The following is a 20,741-nucleotide window of genomic DNA, read 5'->3' as shown; positions in this document are numbered from 1 at the left end:
CAGTAAGTATAGTTACTGTCAACGCACAAAGATAATACAGTATTATTGACTATATTCCTATATTCCTTATGCTGTACTTCCATCCATGTGATTTATAAATTGGGATTTTGTGCCTCTTTATCCTGTTCAGCCTCTTCTGATGAAAAAAGAGGATGTCATGTCCATGATGTCCTAGTCATGTCCATTTCCATTTAACTGTTGGGCTCTTAATATCTTATTGTTTTGTGTAAATTTTTTATACACAATTTGGTACTTGCTGGCAATTTTATTGCAAAAGTTTCCTCACTTGTTTGTTGTTGTTTAGGATGGCTGTGATCACACTGTTTTGTAGTTCAGTGTGTCTCTTTTCGAGATGTCTTCCACGGGGTTGAGGCTTCAAAAGTCTATTATCAGTCCTTTAACCAGTTTCTTTGCTTCTCATGTCTCTCTTCCCTCTACTTGCGTTTACTCAGCACCTGTTGAGTACCAGCCCTGTTCTAAATACTAAAAATACAGCCATGAAGGAGCAGAGGAAGTTCATACCCTTGGGGAATGGAGGATCTAGCAAGAAAACACATCCATGCTCCACCAGATCGCCCTGCACAACACAGCTTCTGGGACCACCTCCTCTCTTGCCACTCCTCTTTTTTAGAACTTTCCAGCCGGGGAGCCACCAACTTGATCTGGGTGTGTTTTGAGATGATGGGCCCTCTTTCTCAGAGCAGACTGGTCAATACCCTCTCACCTCAGTCCTGGCCGGCACCCAACCCACCTGCTCCTGGCCTTCTCCCTCTCCCTCTCCATCACTCTCTCCACCCATCAGTTCTTCCTTCCATCCCTGAAGGTGCTCGTCTCCAGTTTCCCCCTTCAAGCTGTGGTACCATCTGTCCTATCCCAGAGGCCACCTGCAGTCTTCCTATCCCACCTTGTCACACCAGCTTCTGCCTCTCTGAGGAGGGGGCTCTTGTGGATATACCACAGGACTCCCTATCCCAGATCCACCGGCCTTGCCCCTTCTCCCCTCTGGCACCACCTGGCCCCATTGTGCCTCTGAGATGACTCCTCCCTTGTTCCCTTGGAGGGTTCCTGCTCTCTGGGTGCCCCCTGGAACACAAATGTGCCTCATGCTCTGTCCTCAGTCCACTCTCCTTTTCTCCACACTTATTCTGGCTCAATGTGTCCCCTCTGGCCAAAGTGCATGATATGCCCATGACCTCATCTCCAGCCGGATTCCCCAGAAAGCCCTTCAGCTGGGCATCTGCAGCCTCCTTACTCTGCCTGGGGCCAAGGTGGGTCTTGTCTTCCTCTAAACTTGCTCTAGCTTTCTTGTGACTAGGGTAGCCCCACTGTCCCTCACCATCTCCTGGGCTCACCCCTCCTCACCTACTTACCAGGTTTCCAGCTGGCACCACCCTCTGTCCTCACTCTCTGCCCACAACCCACATTGGCACCTGCCTGCCCTGGCTGAGGCTGTCCTCAGGGCCACGTGCACTTTGAGAGGGCAGGGTCTGGTTTTCAACTTGCCCTTCAGGCTCAGAAACTCAGGCAGCCACTCACTTTGCTACATCTCACCTCCATGCCTCTGCTGACACTGTCAGTCTCCTGGAAGACTTTTCCCATTCCCTAGAAGTCCTCATCGGTTACACAGCTGGAGGAGCACCTCTTCCAGAAAGCATTCCCGGAAGCCCACTCCCACTGGGAACCTCTGCTCCTGGAGGCTTGTCCTATTCTGCTGACCTCAGGCAGCTTTCTGGGCTCAGCCAGGACAACACTTCTCTTTCACCGATTTTTTCTTCTATATCTCCATCTTTCTTTTTTTACCACGGAGCTACCCTCTAGTTACATCCTGTATGCACAGTTCACCCCACCCTCTCAAAACGGCAGCGAAAGACACCCTGACTCCATCTATGGAGGCTCTGCTGGCTCTAATCTCTGGACGCGACCATTTACGGACGACCCTCCGAGGACGGGACCCTCTTGGAGGTGAATGCCAAAAGCCCGGCGGACTGCTTTTGGGACTGGGCTGGGAACTGGATTTACTTCAGAACCTCCGTGAACAGGAAAACACCTGCTCACACTGCCTGAGTTCATCTCTTCTCTCCGCACGCTGCAGAGGGCAGGCGAGGGGCAGAGCCCCGCAGACCTAAGGGCCCGAGAGGGAGGGAGAATGAATAGGAGAATGAGAGAGGTGGTGACGAGAAGGGAATGACAGGGAGTGGGGGAGTAGAGAGGGTCTGAATGTGTGAGAATGAGTTAGGAGGGAATGGAGGGACAGAGGAAACGAAGGGGGAAATGGATTTACAGGGCGCGCCCCCGCCAAGTGACAACCGTCATTTATTCACTCATCCATTCGTTCAGCCCCGCCAGGTACCAGGAGCTGTGCCACGTGCGGAGACACACGGTCACCCAGGCATCGGGGGCCTCTGTCCGCCGAGCCGAGATGGAAGCCTGCCCCGCGTGCCCGCGCCCGCCCAGCGCCTGCGCGTCAAGGCCACGTGACGCTGGAGGTCCCGCCCCGCGGCTGGCCGCCCCGCCCCCGCCTCCGCGAGTGCGGCCTCGGCTCGCTGCGGTACCAGGTGAAACGCAAGGCGCGGGCCGGGCGGGCCGGGCGGCGGGGAGCGCGGGCGGCGAGCGGAAGGCGGCGGCGGCTGGGCCTGTGCGAGCCGCGCGAGGCGCTCAGGGACGCGGGGGCGGGCGCGGGCCGAAGGCGCTGGGCTGGCGGCCTGAGGCGATCCCGCGGCCTGACGTGGCGGGGGCGCGGCGGGCGAGACCCCCGGGCGCCGCCCGGACCTGTAGCTGGCGCTCGCCGAGGTCCGCGGCCTGCTCGCCGCTGTGGAGCCCGGCGGCCGCCTGATCTCCGGGCCGGCCCTGGCGTCCGCGGCGGTTCTGAGGGCGGTCTTCCCGGCCTCGACCCTCGGCGCTGCTCGGGCGGGTCCTGCAACAGGCGTGCGGGCGGGACCGGGCTGCCGCCACCCGACATGACCTTGGTCTTCGGCCTGCGAGCCTCAGTTTCCTCAGCCGCGCTGAGGATCAGGGTCTGGAGGCTGAAGCGGGGAGCCCGGCCTCCACAGCTTTCGTGGTTTCCTGACAGAAGCCGGAGGTCGCGCTGTCAGGGCAAAATCTGCGGGCGCCGAAGCTTCGGTTTCCAGGTCCGACTATGTGCAGGTCTGGGCGGGCCGGCGCCGCGGGGCCGCTCCCACCTTCGGTCCTGGGCTCCTTGCCGGGGCCCCTCTCGCACCGGGTCTCCGTGGGGCCGCCGCAGGCTCGGCGCTGCGAGGTGCTCCCGCTCTGCTCTCTGGGAGGCCCGTTTCAGAGCGCCTCCGAGCCGCCATCCCTGCGAAGGCCCCCTGCAGAACCCAGGACCCGCGCCTTCCTCTTCCCGAGCGCCCCTCTCCCCCCCAACACCCTTTTTTTTTTTTTCTCTCCTTTCCCTTTGTTGGAGACCTTGCTTTATACTGCGAGGATTGGGGCTCGTTGAGGGCAGACACTGTTGCGGGGCGCTACGGGGTGCTGAGGGTTGCCTACTCGCTGAATGGTGCTTAGTTGAAAATTCAGAAATGCTTTTGGCCCAGTCGTATGTGTGTTTGTACGAATTCATCTTACGTCCTTCAGTTTGTACCTACTGGGGCCATAAAGGCTTCCCTCTAAAGCTTTGAACAACACAATGATTAGATTATTCTTGTACCGATTAGACTGGGGAGTGTTAGGGGTGGGAGGGAGTTTAATCTAGGGAAGGAATTTGTGATAACCTCTGTAAGATGGATAGGAGAACTAGGGTGCCGCTGAGCAAGCACCCGGGTACATTCTTTATTTCAGAAAACAGGCATGGGAAAGGAATCACAAAGGATATTTAATTTTTTATTTCTTGACACTTTGTCAATTACAGAAATGTGACATTGAGAAATGCTGTTTTTCATCTAAGTCAGCAAAGATTAGAAAACACTTGGTGAGTTACTGGTTGGAATCAGGTTCTCATACTTGGTGGTGGAAGAATAAATTGGTGCAGCCTTAATGGAGGGCAATTTGTTGATATCCATTAAAGTGACAAATATCCATTAACATTTTAATGACCCAGCAGTTCTGTGTAGTTACATCAGTAACTGCATATATGGCACACATCTCTCAGATCCTAATATTTTTTTAAGGAAATAAAACATGCCCTTTTAATTGTGACTTTGAATTCCTGTAATGTGTCTTTACTATTTTATACCTTAACACTTACCTGTAAGCAATACTGGACAGTATTTTATGTGTTTTTAAAGTTTTTTGTAAATGAAATTGTACTGTGTGTACCCTGCAGCATGCTGGTCTCTGTGCAGCTCTGAGGTTTCTCTACACTGGTGACTAGCTTGAGTTCCAGATGGCCCATCTAGTTGGCTAATGCGGGGAGTCACTGCGCCACAGTACCCAGTCCCCTGAAGGTGGGCATTTGGTCACGACTAGTGATTGCTTTATGAACAAGAAGACTGTGATGTGTGGTCTTGAATGCATCGCTGTCTGAGCTGTGCTCCTTCAGAGCAGGGAATTGCTTCATATTTCTTCACATTCCTCTCAGCACCTAGCTTAGTTCCTTAGATGGTGCTTGATAAGTAGGTGTAGCTGCTTACGTTTCCACCCAGCAGGGCAGAGGGGCTGATTTAATCCTCACAGCCAGTCCCAGAAGAGGAGGCCTTCTTGACTTCGTGGCGGTCATGGTGGTAAGGAAAAAAGCTAAGGCCTGTAGATAATGAGCTAAGTGCCTGGAGTCACGTGGTTTGCAAGTGGTGCAGTCTGCCACGGGACTTTGAGGTGTAAGGTAAAGCTTCAACCCTCTAAGACACAGAATCTCTTCCTGGTGAGTAGATAGGACCACCGTCAGTAGTGGAGCATTCCTGACATGTTCTTGATGTGGTGACAGAGGGGAAAGCGTTCAAGCTAGATCTTGACCAATACGGAGTTAGAAAGAGAGAAGGGCCTAGGTGGGAATCTCAAGGTTTTCAAACGATGACAGGTTGTCCCTTTTGGTCTAAGGGCTAGTGACAGGGTACAGAGGAAGGGGTATTTTGAGCCAGGTCATGCGAGCCCCAAGCAGGAGGCAGTAGGGAGGCTCAAGAAGCCAAGTGACACATTCATGGGCCATTTGAGGACCCTTGTGCAGCCTGGCAGGGGAGGTGGGGAGGAAGGGGTTAGGGGAAGGAAACCACTTGGGACATCATAACTTGCTGTGGTCTGACCCATAATGGTGGCCATCTGAGATGAGAGAGGAGAAGGAACTGGAACTAGAGGGTCTGATAGGACACAAGGGATAAAAAGGTATAGAGATCGTTGAGACCATAAGGTTTCTGACATGGAAATGGTGACTGGATTAGGTGTTGAGCCAGAGGTGCATTTGGGAATGCAGGGTAGACTTGGAAAAAAGGGGTGGACTAGGGTGGGATGTGTTGGCTGAAGGGAAGAGGTCCAAAAGGGGGGCATTGCTGTAGGCCAGAATTTCAAGGCAGGAGAGGTGGTCAGCTGGGGATATATGCCTCTGTCCCAGCAGTCTTTACATGAGCCAGTCCAGGGTCGGGAGGAAGGAGGGGTAGGTGGGCAGAAGTCCCAGGACTGGGAGATACACAGGGGGCCAGCACAGAGAAGTGAGCATGCGGGATGGGAGTCAGTGGAGGGCCTGGAGCTGGCAGGTCCCAGGGAAGGGAGAGAAGGAGGTAGCAATGGGAGTGGTGCTCCTGAGCCCCAGTATCCAGGAGGAAAGCCTCTTTTTGTCAGGTTTCACAGTAGGATCTATTTTTCATTTTTTTCTTTTAAAGATACAGTAGGAAATTGGAGAAGAAACAAATTGGGGGAGAGGACAGTGGAATGGTGGGAGGTAGGAAAGGCAGATGTTCACAGCGTGTGTGGCAGGTGGTGCCTGGGCCCTGCCTGCCAGTGGGCTGGAGAGAGTGCAGTCCTGCCCCACAGCGCGGTGCAGAACTGGACAGCCTGACCCAGGGCCCCTGACTGTCCACAGTTGCTTCTGGTTAGTTTGGAATATGCGGCCAAAGCATGTTTGCAGAAGGTGTTTTTACTGATTGGGTTTCTAAGGCTGCTATTCAAATTAGTTTGCACTTTCTGAAATACTCAATTTTTAGAAAGTAGCCTTTAATTTAAAACGATACAGGTGATGTCAAATGCACCAGGTTTAATTGAAGTTCCTGTGCTTGACTCTCAGAATCTTGGTAAAAGAAGGCACCTCCCCTGGGTCTCCTGACTGCCGCTCAGGCCTGTTGTCATTTTTATACATCTATTCCTGCATGGGGGAACCCAGTTTTGTTTTTTCTCAGTGGAAAGGAGGAAGAGCTCTTAGGACCTGGTCTGTGCTGGTACTTCATGTTCAATGTTTACCAATTTTAGATTTCCCCAACAGGCTGGGTGCTTTTATTTCCCTTTTTTCTGTTGAGGAACCTGAGACTCAGGTTGGTCATGCGGTAAGTCTGTGGTGGAGTGGGGGCCCCAGCCTAGCTTGGTCTGTCTTCAGAACCCTTCAATTTCCCCAGCGATGCTGAAAGAGATAAAATGGGATGAAGAATCTTGGCAATGAAGGGCCACAGGTCATCAGGAAGAAGGCCCCAAGTTTGGACGTGTGGTGGGAGGGGAGAGGGAGTTTAAGACCACATGGGAAGCATGGTGAGCTGGAGGGAGGAACAGAAGTCATGGGCAGCAGGTGCCGCTGGGAGCAGGGCTGGCCATTTTGTGCAGGGTGGGTGTTGACTTCCCTGGCTTATTTGCCATCCCCTCTGTCTTGCCAGCTGACGGCCGCAGTAGTGGTCTGGTGTGGTGGTCAGGATGGCGGAAGAGCAGGAGTTCACCCAGCTGTGCAAGTTGTCTGCGCAGCCCGCTCACCCACACTGCGTCAACAACACCTACCGGAGCACACAGCACTCCCAGGCCCTACTCCGGGGGCTGCTGGCCCTTCGGGACAGTGGCATCCTCTTTGACGTCGTCCTCGTGGTGGAGGGAAGACACATTGAGGCTCATCGCATCCTGTTGGCTGCATCCTGTGATTACTTCCGGTGAGTTATGTGCACCTTACAAGTAAAATAACAGGTAAACCTGGCTCCGTAGGAGTTCTGTTGGTATGAAGCGCCAAGTGCCTTGCTTACCCAAGCTTCTCCACCTGCCTGTTGTGACGACTTGATCAGCAAAGAGAGAGAGAGGCAGAGGCAGAGGTCTTCGTGTTTACGTTCTGCTGTCTTGTCATGTTTTCTTTTTTTTCAAAGATGATATGGTTGGCTTTACTTGTAATAATGTATTTTATAAAATGAATTTTCTGCTGTAAGTACAATATCTTGGTATAAAACAGATTTTCTTTCTGCTTTCCTCTGGTTTCTCCAACATTTCATTTTGAAAATTTTTATATCTGGACAATCTAATAGCATTATGAATACCTGAATACCAGTTGTTAACATTTTGTCATATTTGCTTTCTCTTTATACACATACACATCTTCCTTGAAACATTGTCATTCTTTACACCTTAGTGTTTCAGTTACCACCCCCCCTCTAACAATGGTGTTCTTTTAATGCTGGCTAGAAGCCCGCCTGAGCCCTGCTCACCACTCAGGACCTCTGGCCTCTGTGGGTGCTGAGCTGCGGCCAGTGGTTAGGACAGTGTACGCATGGCCTGCACAGCTACTCGATGTGTGAGTCACCCCTTTTGCGCCCCTTCCTCAGCCATCCACTTTCTGGCTTAAACCTTCTCATCCTGAGGATCTCCACCTCTGCCCCTCCTTGTGAGTTCTGTGGCTCCCTGGGGTTTTTTATGGTCTCCTGCATGATGCCATCTGAGCACTTGGCACTTTGGGGAGAATTGACGCCACTGCCCTCATGCACAGAGACGTGGGGCCCTCCATGGCCAGCTCCCATTCAGTTTGATCATTTTGTCTTCACATCTTGGTTCCAGTTCTCATTGTTTGGGTTTAGGAGCTATTGAGCACTGTATTTATTTATTTATTTATTTTGCCCTTGCACGATATTTCTTTATGGTTTAGGTGTCTCCTATTCTCTAGAAGGAGAGTGTGATCCAGTGGTGTCTTGGGGCAGACAAGTCCAGGGAGGGTAATGTTCCTTCAGTTCATGGGGGGTTCAGCTGAAGCTTTTATTGAGCTTCAAGGTAACATACAGGACAGTGGGCTGGGTGGGGTTGCTAAGAGCCACCTGCAGGGAGGACTGGGGGTCAGCAGACCTGATGGGGGCAGCTGGCTTAGGGCCTGTATAGGAGAGGCCGACGGCGCTGTGGAGCCAGCGGCATTTCCTTGACTTACAGGCCTGATCTCCTCTCCCCATGTGGACTGTCCTGACTGTTGCTGTCATACCGCTCTTCCTAAAGGACACTTACAGATGCTGCTTTTCCCTGATTGAAAGCCTGTGGCTCTTTGGATCCTCCAGGAGCGAATCCTGGCACTTTCTGTAGCCCTCTCAAGTGCTGTCATGTGCATGCTGGTACTCCCTTCCATTGGGGACCAGAGAGGGAGTGACAACATTGAGGGGCTCCAGAGTTACACATAGATATATAATTTGAAGTAGGTCATTCCCAAGCTTTAGCGTGTTCATTATTACTCATTTCAGTTATTTGATTTAGGTTAAAATGATAAAGGACCATTTTTACCCAGTAAGACTGGCAAAAATGTGGAAGGTTTGTAACACATAATGTGGGCAAGGGTAGAGAGAAGGGCTTTGGAGGGTGGGCTGGCCTGTACCCTGGGCCCTGCTGTGGGTGTCTAGGTGTCTGTTCTGTGGGATGTCATTCCAGGTGCTGAGCAACCTGGTGGGGGGCTGACGGCCCTTCCATTTTGCGGGTGTCTGGTGCAGCTGTTTACAAACAGGTGGATCAGAGCCTACTGAGCAGGAGGGTGGGCTCTGTGCAGAAGGGTGGGCTCTGTGCGTAAGGGCAAGAGGGTGCAGGATGAGCCGCCTTGAAGATCTGGAAGGACACACAGTGAACTCTGGGGATTGAGCCGGGGAAAGGGAGACCAAAGGACTCATGCACTGATTTTTTTCGTGAGGAACAGGAACCACTTTTGAGATGTAGAGTTGTAAGACATGCATGATGCATTTCTGGCTGGCAGAGTTGTCCCTGTGTTTGGGGGCACAGGGTTCAGAGGCCACATGTGGCTGTGGGTTCCCTGGCATGCAGCCCTCGGGGAGGTGCACCTGTCTCAGTCTCGCCTCCCACGTCTGTGCACTTGCCTTGCCTAGAGGACCCCTGAGGCAGATGCACTGTGGGCCAGTCGAGCTCTGGGCGTTCTTGCCTCTTTGCTTCTGCTGTTCCTCAGCAGTACTGCTCTCCCGGCCCTGCAGAGTGTTCTGTTCTGCCAGGCCCAGCTGAGTGCCTCCTGCTCTGGGGAGCCTTCCCCTCCCCAGCCTCTGGCTCTCAGGGCCGGCTCCTCCCTGCAGAAGGCTGCTGACCTGTTGCAGGCAGAGTGCTCCCATGCAGGAAGCCTTTGTTGGTGTGGACCTTGTACGCAGTTTAGGAATTGGCTGGTCAGACTGCGTCTTAGGTCTTCTTTTTTGGCTTGTGTTAGTAACTGTCCCCTGCACATCTCCTGGCTCCCCTGACCCTGCCCGCTTTGCCCTGTCTATTGTGGGCTGGTTCCTAGCTCCTCCTCTCCCCTGCATGTACAGGCAGCCCAGAGCTCTGTCCTGTAGCCTCCCTGGGCCACCCAGCCCTCACTCAGTTTGCATACCATGTATGAATTATAAAATAGGCAGCTTTGCTTAACTCAAAGCCTGTGATTTTGAAAATTTGGATAAAATTGATGATTTTGTAGAACATATAAATTGACAGAACTTTACCCGTAAGAGAAAGCGATATATTTGCCACAAAATCATGAAGCCCAGATATGTCCCAGGGAATGTGCCTTTTAGAAACAGACTCCAATGCCATTTAAACTTTCCTAGAGAAAGATAAAGGAAGTCTCCAGATTTTTTTAGAAAGTTATGTAACATTGATATCAAAATTGGACCCACAGAGGAAAATTACAGCTCATTTATAAATGACTATGTGAAATTTTCAGTGGGACCTCACGTGGAGAGCCCTACCATGCCCATGTAAATGGCAGAGCAGTAGGTCCTAGCCCAGGTGCATTGAGTTCTTGGAACAAAAGCTAGTTGCTTGTTTGATTAAAACCTTGCACTATAAGAAAATTTTTCTGGTATCAATCAAAGGTCACATAGCCTGTAGCTATCCAAACACAGGTGATGGGCATGCCGGAACATTCCATATCCATTCCTGCAGCTAAAACACTTCAGGTGTGAAAAAACTGAAAGCACTTTAACCCTGCCCTCCCATCTCACCCCCAAAAAGCATCGTAACCATTTGTGAATGTTCCTGTTCATCTACACATTGTTTCTTTTTGTAAATACTTTCCATAATTCTGAAACCCCAAAGGCTCTGAAATTAAGAGGTGTTTTGTTTTTTGTCCCAGTGTGTTGCTAAAACTTAGGGTGCTCTGGAGGGCTCCCAGACCTGTTTTTGTTAGCAGATAGCTGACAAATCGTGGATCTTTCAGTGGGGAGGGGAAAGCTGGGTTCTCCTGTGTCAACATTTTTTCCACAGGTTTCTGTTTTTTTCATTTTTGTAAGTTTAGCACAAACATATAAGCTACAAAATTGCACCCTGAGCTGCTATGAGTCCAATTATATTTTTATCATACTTAGTGTGTATCTTAATACATTTTGCTTTGGAAATATTGAGGTGTTTGGATATGAGGTACTGACCCGACTCCACTGTGTGCGTGACATTATACAAGGAATGGCTACAGTGTTTCTCTAGCAGAAACCTTGAAAACACTTGGCCTGATGGGTTTGGAGGAGGGATCAAGGGCCTGAACGGGCTGACACAGGAAATGTTCACCTTGCTGTACATCAGAGGCAGCTCAGGGCACCTTGTGACATCTGGTTGTGACATCCTGGCAGTAGAGGTGCCCTTGTTAGGTAGAGTGTTGGGGTTGTGTCTGTGCTCACCACTTACTGGGTTCATCCTCTTTCTGGGTACCTGGTGAACATCCTTTTTTTTTTTTAATTGTGATTTAAAAAAACACATAACATAAAATTTACATCTTAGCCATTTTTAAGGGTATAGTGTTAAGTATATTCACCCCGTTGTACATCTAATCTTAAGAACTTTCTTATCTTTTAAAACTGAATCATTAAACAACTTGCCATTCTCCTTCCCCAGCCCCTGGGGACCACCATTCCACCTTCTGTTTGTATGAATTTGATGATCTATAAAAATTTTATTTGTTCTTTTATGACTGGTTTCTTTCACTTAGCACAATGTCCTCAAGGTTCATCCGTGGTGTAGCCTGTGTCAGAATTTTCCTTCCCTTTTAAGGCTGAACAATATTTCATTGTACTGATGGATCGCATATTATTTATTCATCTGTCGGTGGGCACTTGGGTTGTATGCACCTCTTGGTTATTGTGAAAAATGCTGCTATAAACATGGGTGTACAGATACTTTTTCAAGACTCTGCTTTCAGTTCTTTTGAGTATATACCTAGAAATGGGATTGCCAGATCATAAGATAATTCTATATTTAATTTTCTGAGGAACCACCATACTTTTTTCCACAGTGGCTGCTTCAATTTACATTCCCGTTAACATTGCACAAGGGTTTCAATTTCTACACATTCTCACCAACTCTTGTTGTTTCTCTTTTGATAGTGGCCATCCTAATGGGTATGAGGTGTGAACATCATTTTAAAAGTTCTTTCTTTTATTTTGACATTACTTCAGTTACAGAAAAGAAGTAAGATTATGATAAAGAATTAAACATTCATTTTTTATTAAGCACAACAATACAAATGAATAATTTTATTTTTCTTTGGCCTTTTTTCCCCTACTCTTATTTTGAAAGATATGAGTCCTACACAAAAGTTGAAAAATAGGTAGAATGAACACCTGTGCCTTTTGCTCAGATTCATCCATTATTAAGATTGTATCACATTCATTTCAGAGTAAGTTGCAGACATGACTGTTTATCTGGAAATACTTCAAGGCACCTCTAAGAATAAGGACCTTCTTTGACATCTGTAATACCACTAAAATCTAAAAGTATTTGCAGGCATTCCATAAGTTCATCTGATATTGAGTCCATATTCCAGTTTTTCTGATTGCCCCCAAAGTGTCATATATCCTCTCTCCCCTCTCCTCTCAGGGTCCTCACATCCCATGGATCCTTTCTTAAGATGACAGTATTTGTGTGAGTCAATCTAAGCTCCCAAACCCTGCTGTGGGGGGTCGGTGCTCTAGCGCTGCCTCCCCACTGTTGCCAGCGTGGTCACAGAGGTCCTGCAGTCGCACAGTCCAGGAGAGTCAGCCGTAGCACCCCCGAGAGAGAATCAAGGACCACAGAGCACAGGAAAGCACCCTGAAGGGCTTCCTGTGGAGTGAGTGAACTTACAGGTGCCAGGTCTGTGGGAAGGTGACCTGCAGGACCTCCAGAGAGCCAGAGACTGGCCTGCTAGGTAGGAAAGTACATGTCCGTCACAGAGGTGCTTGCTCTCTCCATCAGCTTAAGTGTTCAACACATTCTTAGTAAAAATACCAAGAGGCTTTATTGGGAGAATTACACAAACTGTTTCTAAAGTTCAAATGCTAAAAAGCAAGCAATGGCCAGGGTTGTCTAAAAGAAAGGTAGGGAAAGGAGGTTGGCTGTACCCTGTGTTGGTGTGTGTTGTGGGGCTGCAGTGATCGAAACCGCTTCTGTACACAGTTGGAAGCTTCTTGGGTTAGGCTCGGGGTTTGGAAACAGACACAAACTTTGCATGTGATGAAGGTGGCCTCCTGGTCGGGGGAAGGTGGTGACGGGGCTACTATCTGGGAAAATGTAAAGTTGGACCCTTGTTTCACGTGTTGTACCAAAATAAATTTCAGGTGAATCAACAATACTAAATGCAAGAGATTAAACACATAAACTAGAGGAAAACATGGGGAAATGTCTTTAATTTAATCTCAGAAGGAGAAAGCTTTTTTCTAAGTTTGACGCAAAACTCACAGGCAAAAAAGAAAATGAGAAATTTGCATTCAAAACAGTCAAACTTATGTATGGTGATAAAGATCTGAGGTAGAGAAAAACACTCAACTGGGTCTAAAAATGGCAGATTTCTTCAAATTGATAAGACAGTGGATTTGTTTAGCAAATGGGCAAAGAATCTGGACGATTCAAAAGAGAATATAGAAATGGCTCTTAAATATTTGACAAGATCGTCTGTCCCATTCTTGTTAAGGTTTCTCCTGTACTCCCCTAGAGTCAGCCCTCAGCCTGTCCTCTGCCCAGCCTGGTAACCTCCTCTACAGCTCTCCAGCCTCACAGCCCTCGCCCAGCCTGCAGGAACCTTCCTGTTCCTGAAAAGTCAGCTCCTGCCATGCATGGGTTTTAATCAAGACTCCATCCTGCCCAGGGGTAGCAGGACCTGGCCCTGTCTCACCTCTTGCTCACCTCCTCCTCGCCCTGGCTGCCTTGCATGCTAAGTTCATCCTTGTCCCGGGCCTGGGCACCCATCTCCTCCACCTGGAGCGCCGTTCCCTGACTGGTGAGGTTTCATGCCCAGCCTCCTCTCTGTGCCTCAGAGTGGGCCTGTTTCTGCCCCACATCCCCTCCTCCCGCTCCTCCTTCCCAGCCAGGCACTCCTACGTCAGGTGTCCTGTTGTCCCCATTCCTAGTATTTCCTCACTCAGAAACACCATGGTTCTTTGTCGGTTGGCCTCGAACTCCATGTATGAAGGAATCTTGCTGCTTTACCTCACTGTTACTCCTCCTGCTCTGATAGGTACCTGGCATTTAGTAGACACTGAGTAAATACATATTGAGTGGAATGACTTATTGTTCCCCACTCATTCATTCAGAACATGCTCTGGGCTGTTGTGATCAGGAAATGTACTAGTAAATGCAGCAGAAAGTAAGCTGGATGTGGTTCCTGCTTGCGGGAGGCTCATGTGTGACTTGACTCCCTGTGGCACATGGAAACAGGGTAATTTCTAGAGTGGCTCCCATACTTGATCAGGAGCTTGTGGGCTCCTTCCCTGGCATGACTCGGTGTCCAGCCCAGCGTGAGCCAGTGTCTGCTGCCAGGTCAGCCCACCACTGTTCCAGTTGCTCTCTGTCTGTGGGGCCTGAGCTGGCATCCTGAGTGATACAGATTGATAAGAGTTTCATGTGTTGTGTCTTCACTTTGCAGAGGAATGTTTGCTGGGGGGTTGAAGGAGATGGAACAGGAAGAGGTCCTGATCCACGGTGTGTCCTACAATGCCATGTGCCAAATCCTGCATTTCATATACACCTCTGAGTTGGAGCTCAGCCTGAGCAACGTCCAGGAGACGCTGGTCGCTGCCTGCCAGCTTCAGGTGAGGCTCTCTTCCTCCAGTACAGCAGACTCATTCCCACGTGGGGTTTCCCTGGGTGCCCACTGGGCAGTGATGTGAGGGTGGGGCAGGCAGGGAAGGGGCCTGCGGGTCGGACGCCCTCAGATGGCGCCTGGCTCAGAAAACTGAGCTGCTCTGAGTGCCTCCAGGCCCAGGCCCCGCCTCTGCTTTTCCTTCTGCCTCTGCCTGTCTGGTCCCTTCCCCTCTGGGTCTCCCTGACACTGAAGAGACCCCGCATGGAAACAAGTTGGCTCGTCCCGAGGCTGAGCGGGTGATGCCCAGTGTGACCTGGCCCTGGCATTTGGTGAGGCTGAGCTTCCCTGTGTCTCCCAGGCCTTTCTGCCCATCCTGTGCACTTGGCCTTGTTAATCTACTTGAAACTACTATTATTTTTGTTGTTCAACTTTGAATACTTGTTTCCATACAGAACTCAAACGTTTTGAAACTTTGACAGTGACTTAGTTTGAGAAGATCACCCTGGCTCCGGGTTGGTGCAGTTATGGCTCCTTTGCTCACAGGAGCTGTCAGACAGTTCAAGCTGCTTAAGAGATATCTCTTCCCACATTTCTTGAAAGTGAAATGTAATGCTATGCTGAGTTCATTATTCTGACCTTCAGGTCAGAGCACGTCTGGGGCAGTCAGAAAAAGCTCATACAGGGAAACCAAGTTTGTCCCTGGGTGTCTGGAGACCCCACCCTGCATGGCAGAGCCATCTCGGCCCCCAGCTGCCGTTACTTGGTGGGTTTGAGTACAGCTCCCCTTGCCATATGTGATGGGCAGCTGGAGTTGAGCCATGACCGCCTTTAGGATAGAATTTCCCTACCTTCTTTTATTCAGAGACCTTGTGTGTCCCTATCCAGAACCCTCATCTAGCTCTCTGGCCTTGGAATACTTAACTCCATGTTCAGTAGCCTCAGACCCTCTCCACCCAGAGGCATTGCCTCCCCATCTGACGTACTCCCTCTCAGTTCCCCTGGTCTGTGTGCCCTGTGGCCATTCCGCCAGCTCCCTGGGCTCAGAGCCTTTGTCCCCTGAGCACTTCCATGTACCTTCTCTGTGTCCAGGTTTACATGAGTTGTCCTTGCAAATATTGCCTGCAGCTGTCTCCACTCTCTTATGTCCACATCCTCATCCTGGCCCTGGCCTCCATCTCATTGCTCCCCAAGCTGACCCCTGCCTCCTGCCTGTCCCTGCATCCGTCATACACGTCGACACCAAACCATCTTCCCAGACACTATTCCCCTCCTGCCATCTGCCCAGAGACCTGCTGTGTCCCCCTCGCTCACAGTGGAGGTTTGGCTGGTGCTCCGTGGGGCCTCTGAAGCCACTGCAAGGAAAGCATAGGGCAGGGGGTGCCCACTTCACCTCTGGCAACTTTTGCTTTGTCTTAGTTTTAACATGTTGGGTTTCTATGCAATTTTGTTTTTAAAGTAAGCCTTACTCAGCATAACAGTTCCACAGCCAGAGGCCCACCAGATCATGTTTGTTGGTGCAGCCGGCAGCTATCCCCTTGCACACCATGTGCTGTTCCCTGTGCTAGCTCAGAAGCAGATGCTGTGTGGTCAGACCTGGTTGGAGTTCCCAGGAGATCCTACCACTGGGTCACCCGTGGCTAGGGTTCCGTTCTCTGAGCCTCCTGTGGGGCTCCTGCCCTTGGCGGGCCTGGGGCAATACCTCTGTGGGCTTCCCCTACAGATGGCCTGCTGCTCTGATCGGAAGAGTGGGTAACTTAGTCGCTGAGTTCTTCAGATGCTGCTTCTCAGGCCCACTCAGGGCTGTTTGCTCTTGCCTTCCACCCAGAGCTTGGCCTTCAGTGTCCTGGCCCCAAGCAGATGAGACACAGCATTTTAGGAAGAAGTGGCAAAGCAGAAGAGCCTGCTAAAGGAGAGAAATGGATGGTCAAGCAAAGACTTTCAGGACCTGACAGAGCACTAGAGGGGGGCATCCTGTGTGGGGCAGACGCAGGCCTGGCACCTTGCAGGTTTTCATTCAGCCCTTAGTTCAGCACCTGGCAAGCACTAAATGTCTTTTGAATCAGAAAAAATAAAGACAAAAGATTTAAAATGTTTATTAATAACTTCACATGCCAGCAGAGTTACTCTGTGCAGTGGTTAATTGGTAATGATAAGCAAGGTATTCCCATTTTTAGAGAAATTCCAAGTTCTCTTTTCCTAGGAGTTCAGCGATTCCTGGGCAGCTTTCCTAGAGCGCTGTGCCCTGCTGCGCTTTGGCTGTCTGATCACAGGGGCCTTGACCCTTCTGCCCCCTTTCTGGCTCCCACCTCAGCACTGTTCTCTTGCCCTCCTTCCCATCCACTGGCTCTTTTGCATATTTGGGAGAGGGGAGGTGATGGCTGTCTGGAGCCCCTGTGTTTGAGTCGAGCAGGCCTCAGAGCAGGCAGGATGGCTTCCAGCTTTTCCAGATCTGGGTCAGGTTCCCAGGATGCATGCCAGGCAAGTGGGAACACTCTGCTGGCAGTTCTTTAGTGCCTGGGTGGTTCAGGGACCCACTGCTGAGCAAGGGTGGGTTCCCTGGGCCCACAGCTTTGGCTGGGCCTCCAGCTGTGGGGTTGGTGGCAGGAGAAAAGAGCCCCATATCTTCCCGAGAGCTGGGAGGGTAAGAGGCCCCGGTGCCTTCCTGATCGGGGGTTGCTGACTCGAGGGCTGTATGCTGCTTCCCTGTTTTCTGGAGGTCCAGTGCTTTCAGTCGGAACAGGTCCGTTCTGTGTCAGGTGCACCCTGTATGGTCTCGTCTTCAATTTATCCTTCTCTACCTTAACCATATTTATTTTATGGGGGAGGAAACTGGGGCTCAGAATGGTTAAGAACATGCTGCAGATCACTCCGGAGCTGGGATTTAACCCTAGGCAGAATGCAGTGAGCCCCAGCTGGCTCTAATGTGTCACTGGAGAGTGGCCACACCAGGCCCACGTGTCAGGAGAGGTTGGGGATGGTGGGGGGGCACTGTAACTGGCAGCTGCATTGGCCATGTCACCATTATCCTCTGTCTCCTGCACCCAGACACCATTCCCAGCCCAGGCTTGATTGGGGTTTGCTCCCTTCACAGATCCCAGAAATCATCCATTTCTGCTGTGATTTCCTCATGTCCTGGGTGGATGAAGAAAACATCCTTGATGTCTACCGCCTGGCAGAGCTGTTTGACTTAAGCCGCCTGACCGAGCAGCTGGACACCTACATCCTTAAAAACTTTGTGGCCTTCTCACGAACTGACAAGTACCGCCAGCTTCCCCTGGAGAAGGTCTACTCCCTCCTGAGCAGCAACCGCTTAGAGGTCTCCTGCGAGACTGAGGTGTACGAGGGCGCCCTGCTCTACCATTACACTCTGGAGCAGGTGCAGGCCGACCAGATCTCACTGCACGAGCCCCCGAAGCTCCTCGAGACGGTGCGGTTTCCCCTGATGGAAGCTGAGGTCCTCCAGCGGCTGCATGACAAGCTGGACCCCAGCCCGCTGAGGGACACGGTAGCCAGTGCCCTCATGTACCACCAGAATGAGAGCCTGCAGCCCAGCCTGCAGGGCCCGCAGACAGAGCTGCGGTCAGACTTCCAGTGTGTCGTGGGCTTTGGGGGCATTCACTCCACGCCGTCCACTGTCCTCAGCGACCAGGCCAAGTACCTGAATCCCCTGCTGGGAGAGTGGAAACACTTCACTGCCTCCCTGGCCCCCCGAATGTCCAACCAGGGCATCGCGGTGCTCAACAACTTTGTGTACCTGATTGGAGGGGACAACAACATCCAGGGGTTCCGAGCCGAGTCCCGATGCTGGAGGTAGGAAAGGGTGCCTGGCTGTGCCCTGGTCTGCCGGTGACGCCGTGGCATGGTAGTCGGGGGCTCAGGGTGGGTTATGATGGGGTGGGTTCTGCAAGGGCTCTTGGCTAGAGCCGAGGCAAGCAACCATTAAAAGTGATCTGATGGCCTGTGAAGGTACCCCTGTTCGTGGTAAAGTCCAGGCTAACTTGTTGAGTGCAGACGGCAGTAAGATACGGAAAAGGGGCCCAGAATGCTTTCCCCCTTCTCCTCTCAGAAACCCACTCACCCTGGATCACATACTGCTGTCCTGTTTGTGAGGGTCTTCGTCATGAGGGACATGCCCTTGGACTGGCTGAACACAGGGGGAAGAGCCCCAGGCAGGAAGGCAGTTGGGCCGTGGAAGGAGGGGGTCTAGTTGCTGGGGGCACTGGACAGGGCGATGCTCCTTCCATCTTGCCCTCCCCAGAGCTTTGACCTGGCTCGTCCCAGCCTCCCTTGGCCTGGCTGCTTTGCTCTGCGCAGTTGACCTCAAGCCATGCTGGCTGTGGCTTCCTGGTGCTGCCTGCCCTATCCCCTCCAGCGGTGGGAAGAACGACAGGCGTCTCTGAGCCTCATGCCTAATTTCTCCCCACACACTTCGGCAGCAGCTCTGAGCTCGCATGAGGGCAGTTTTCTGAGAGGGTGTGTGTGGTACTGTGATTTATGTACTTATGTCTATTTGGTCTTCAAACAGTTTCCTGGCTCTCAGCTTCCAAAATTCTTGGCATTTCCTAAGCGTTGAGAGTGATGGGGGGTGTCTTGTTTTTTTAATGAGGGGACCTAAGGAAAGCACCTAAGGGTGGGGCCTCGTCTGAGTCCCACCCCTGACCTCTGGCGGGGAAAGAGGGGCTAGAGGTTGAACCATCACCAGTGACCATGCCAAAGTAATGGGGCCTTCATAAGACCTACCAGGAGGGGGCCCCTGTGCATCTCTGCCATCTGGCTGTTCCGAGTTACATACTTTTACAGTAAACTGGTAATCTACTAAGTACCATGTTTCTCTGAGTTCTGTGAGCCAGTCTAGCAAATTAATAGAACTCAAGGATGGATCATGGGAACCTCTAATTTATAGCCAGTCAGTCAGACGTGCAGGTGACAGCCTGGACTTGAGATTGGCATCTGAGTTGGAGGGGTCATTGGAACCTCCAGTTTATAGCCAGTGGGTCAGAAGCACAGGTGACAGCCTGCTCTAGTGGCCGGCTTCTGAAGTTGGGAGGTGGCAGGGCCGTCTTGTAGACTGAGTCCTTCCCCTGTGAGATCTGACGCTGTCTCTAGGTAGACACTGCTGGAACTGAGTTGAATTGTAGTGTTGTGGGCAGCAGATCTGGCTGGGGAGGCCTTTCCCTGGGCACTAGGTGAAACCTCAGCCCATATGGGGGAGGGTTCTTGACTCTGCCCGAGGAAGATCTCTGGAACAGGTCAGACGAGTGTAGGTGAGGGAGGAACTCATTAAAGCAGCGGTGGCCGTGAATGGTAGCAGCCGTGCAGGCAGCAGAGAGCAGGGAAGAGCAGAGGGAGGAGAGGGGAGCTCACTGAACTGCTCAGCATGGGGCAGATCCCTTGCCAACTCCTAAGCCAGGGTCGCCTGGTGTCCGACGTCTGTTTGAATCTGTACAGTGTGGGAACTAAGTCCCTACCACCCCAGGATTTACCGGATGGAGTGAGTTTATGTTCTGAGAACTTCCCTTCCCTACTGGTCTGAAATGAAACAAAGGAACGGTTGTGTTAAGATTACAAAGCTGAATGAAATAGCAAAGGGACAAAGACATTTACCATCACAGGTGGAGGTTGGAGTAAGTATTCTTGTCTTCATCATGGAAAAGAGTTCAGAGACAAGTGCAGTTGGCTTATGTAACAAGAAAATTTATTTGATAAGTTAGTACACACTCAGATGGGAGTGTGGGTGACCTCAGAGAGGAGGTGTGCTTAAGGGTTTAGTGTCTGGGGTTTCATAGGGTCTTTTGGGTAGGTCAGCATAAGGCATAATGTATACAGGTGATTCATAATTCCTTTGAAGTTTTGTCTTAAGAATAGGGTTATTTAGTTGGCTGTTGATCTGGATGTCAGCATTCTTTATCCACGAAGGCTCATTTACATTTCAGAGGTTCATCTCTTGTCCTCGTTACAAAGTTACTTAATTGACTAAGGGGCTGGAAGAAGGGGAAGAACAGCATATAGATTAAGTTAAAGAATAAGGGGCTTTTTCGCAGGCTCAGTAGATTTTACAGTGACATGACCCATCATTGAGAATTGCTTGTTAGTGTGGGGAAGTCCTCCCACCTTTGGAATTGGGCCCAGGAACCCAGTAGAGGGGGTTTTGTGGACTGCCATGGTTCGTAGGATGCTTCCAGCTCTGTCATTCTATGAAGCTGTGATCCCACAGATCATTTCTTTGGGCAAAGCAAGAGAAGTAGAGCAAATCCGTGAGGCCATTATATTTCTGGGGCCCCCTCTGCTGTATGTTGGTTCAGTTTCTTGGGATTCGTGTGTGTGAAATGTCTCCATCCCCGTAAGCTGAAAGATGGCAGTGTAGAGAGAGAGACTGCCAGCTACTTTGGCAGCTGTGAGCCAGGCA

The 20,741-nt window shown here is 50.9% G+C and overlaps 1 protein-coding gene across 4 annotated transcripts in view; it reads left to right on the top strand.

The window, feature by feature from the left end:
* Positions 1-2,454: 2,454 nt before the first annotated feature.
* KLHL22 (kelch like family member 22) overlaps positions 2,455-20,741 on the top strand; it is a 33,088-nt gene continuing 14,801 nt past the window's right edge. Inside the window, exons 1-5 of one of the 4 annotated variants that reach the window (XM_057491622.1) lie at positions 2,508-2,555; positions 6,362-6,422; positions 6,744-7,007; positions 14,177-14,342; positions 17,427-18,145. In XM_057491622.1, coding sequence (XP_057347605.1) covers positions 6,781-7,007; positions 14,177-14,342; positions 17,427-18,145 — 1,112 coding nt within the window. In that variant the 5' untranslated portion in view covers positions 2,508-2,555; positions 6,362-6,422; positions 6,744-6,780. Of the gene's footprint in view, positions 2,556-5,223; positions 7,008-14,176; positions 14,343-17,426; positions 18,146-20,741 lie in introns of those variants that run through there. The other 3 variants (XM_057491621.1, XM_057491620.1, XM_057491623.1) reach the window with 3 other exon arrangements.

This window comes from Manis pentadactyla, chromosome 14 (assembly GCF_030020395.1).
Source record: "Manis pentadactyla isolate mManPen7 chromosome 14, mManPen7.hap1, whole genome shotgun sequence".
In the NCBI taxonomy this organism is placed as follows: Eukaryota; Metazoa; Chordata; class Mammalia; order Pholidota; family Manidae; genus Manis; species Manis pentadactyla.
This window is presented reverse-complemented; position numbering and strand designations above follow the sequence as displayed.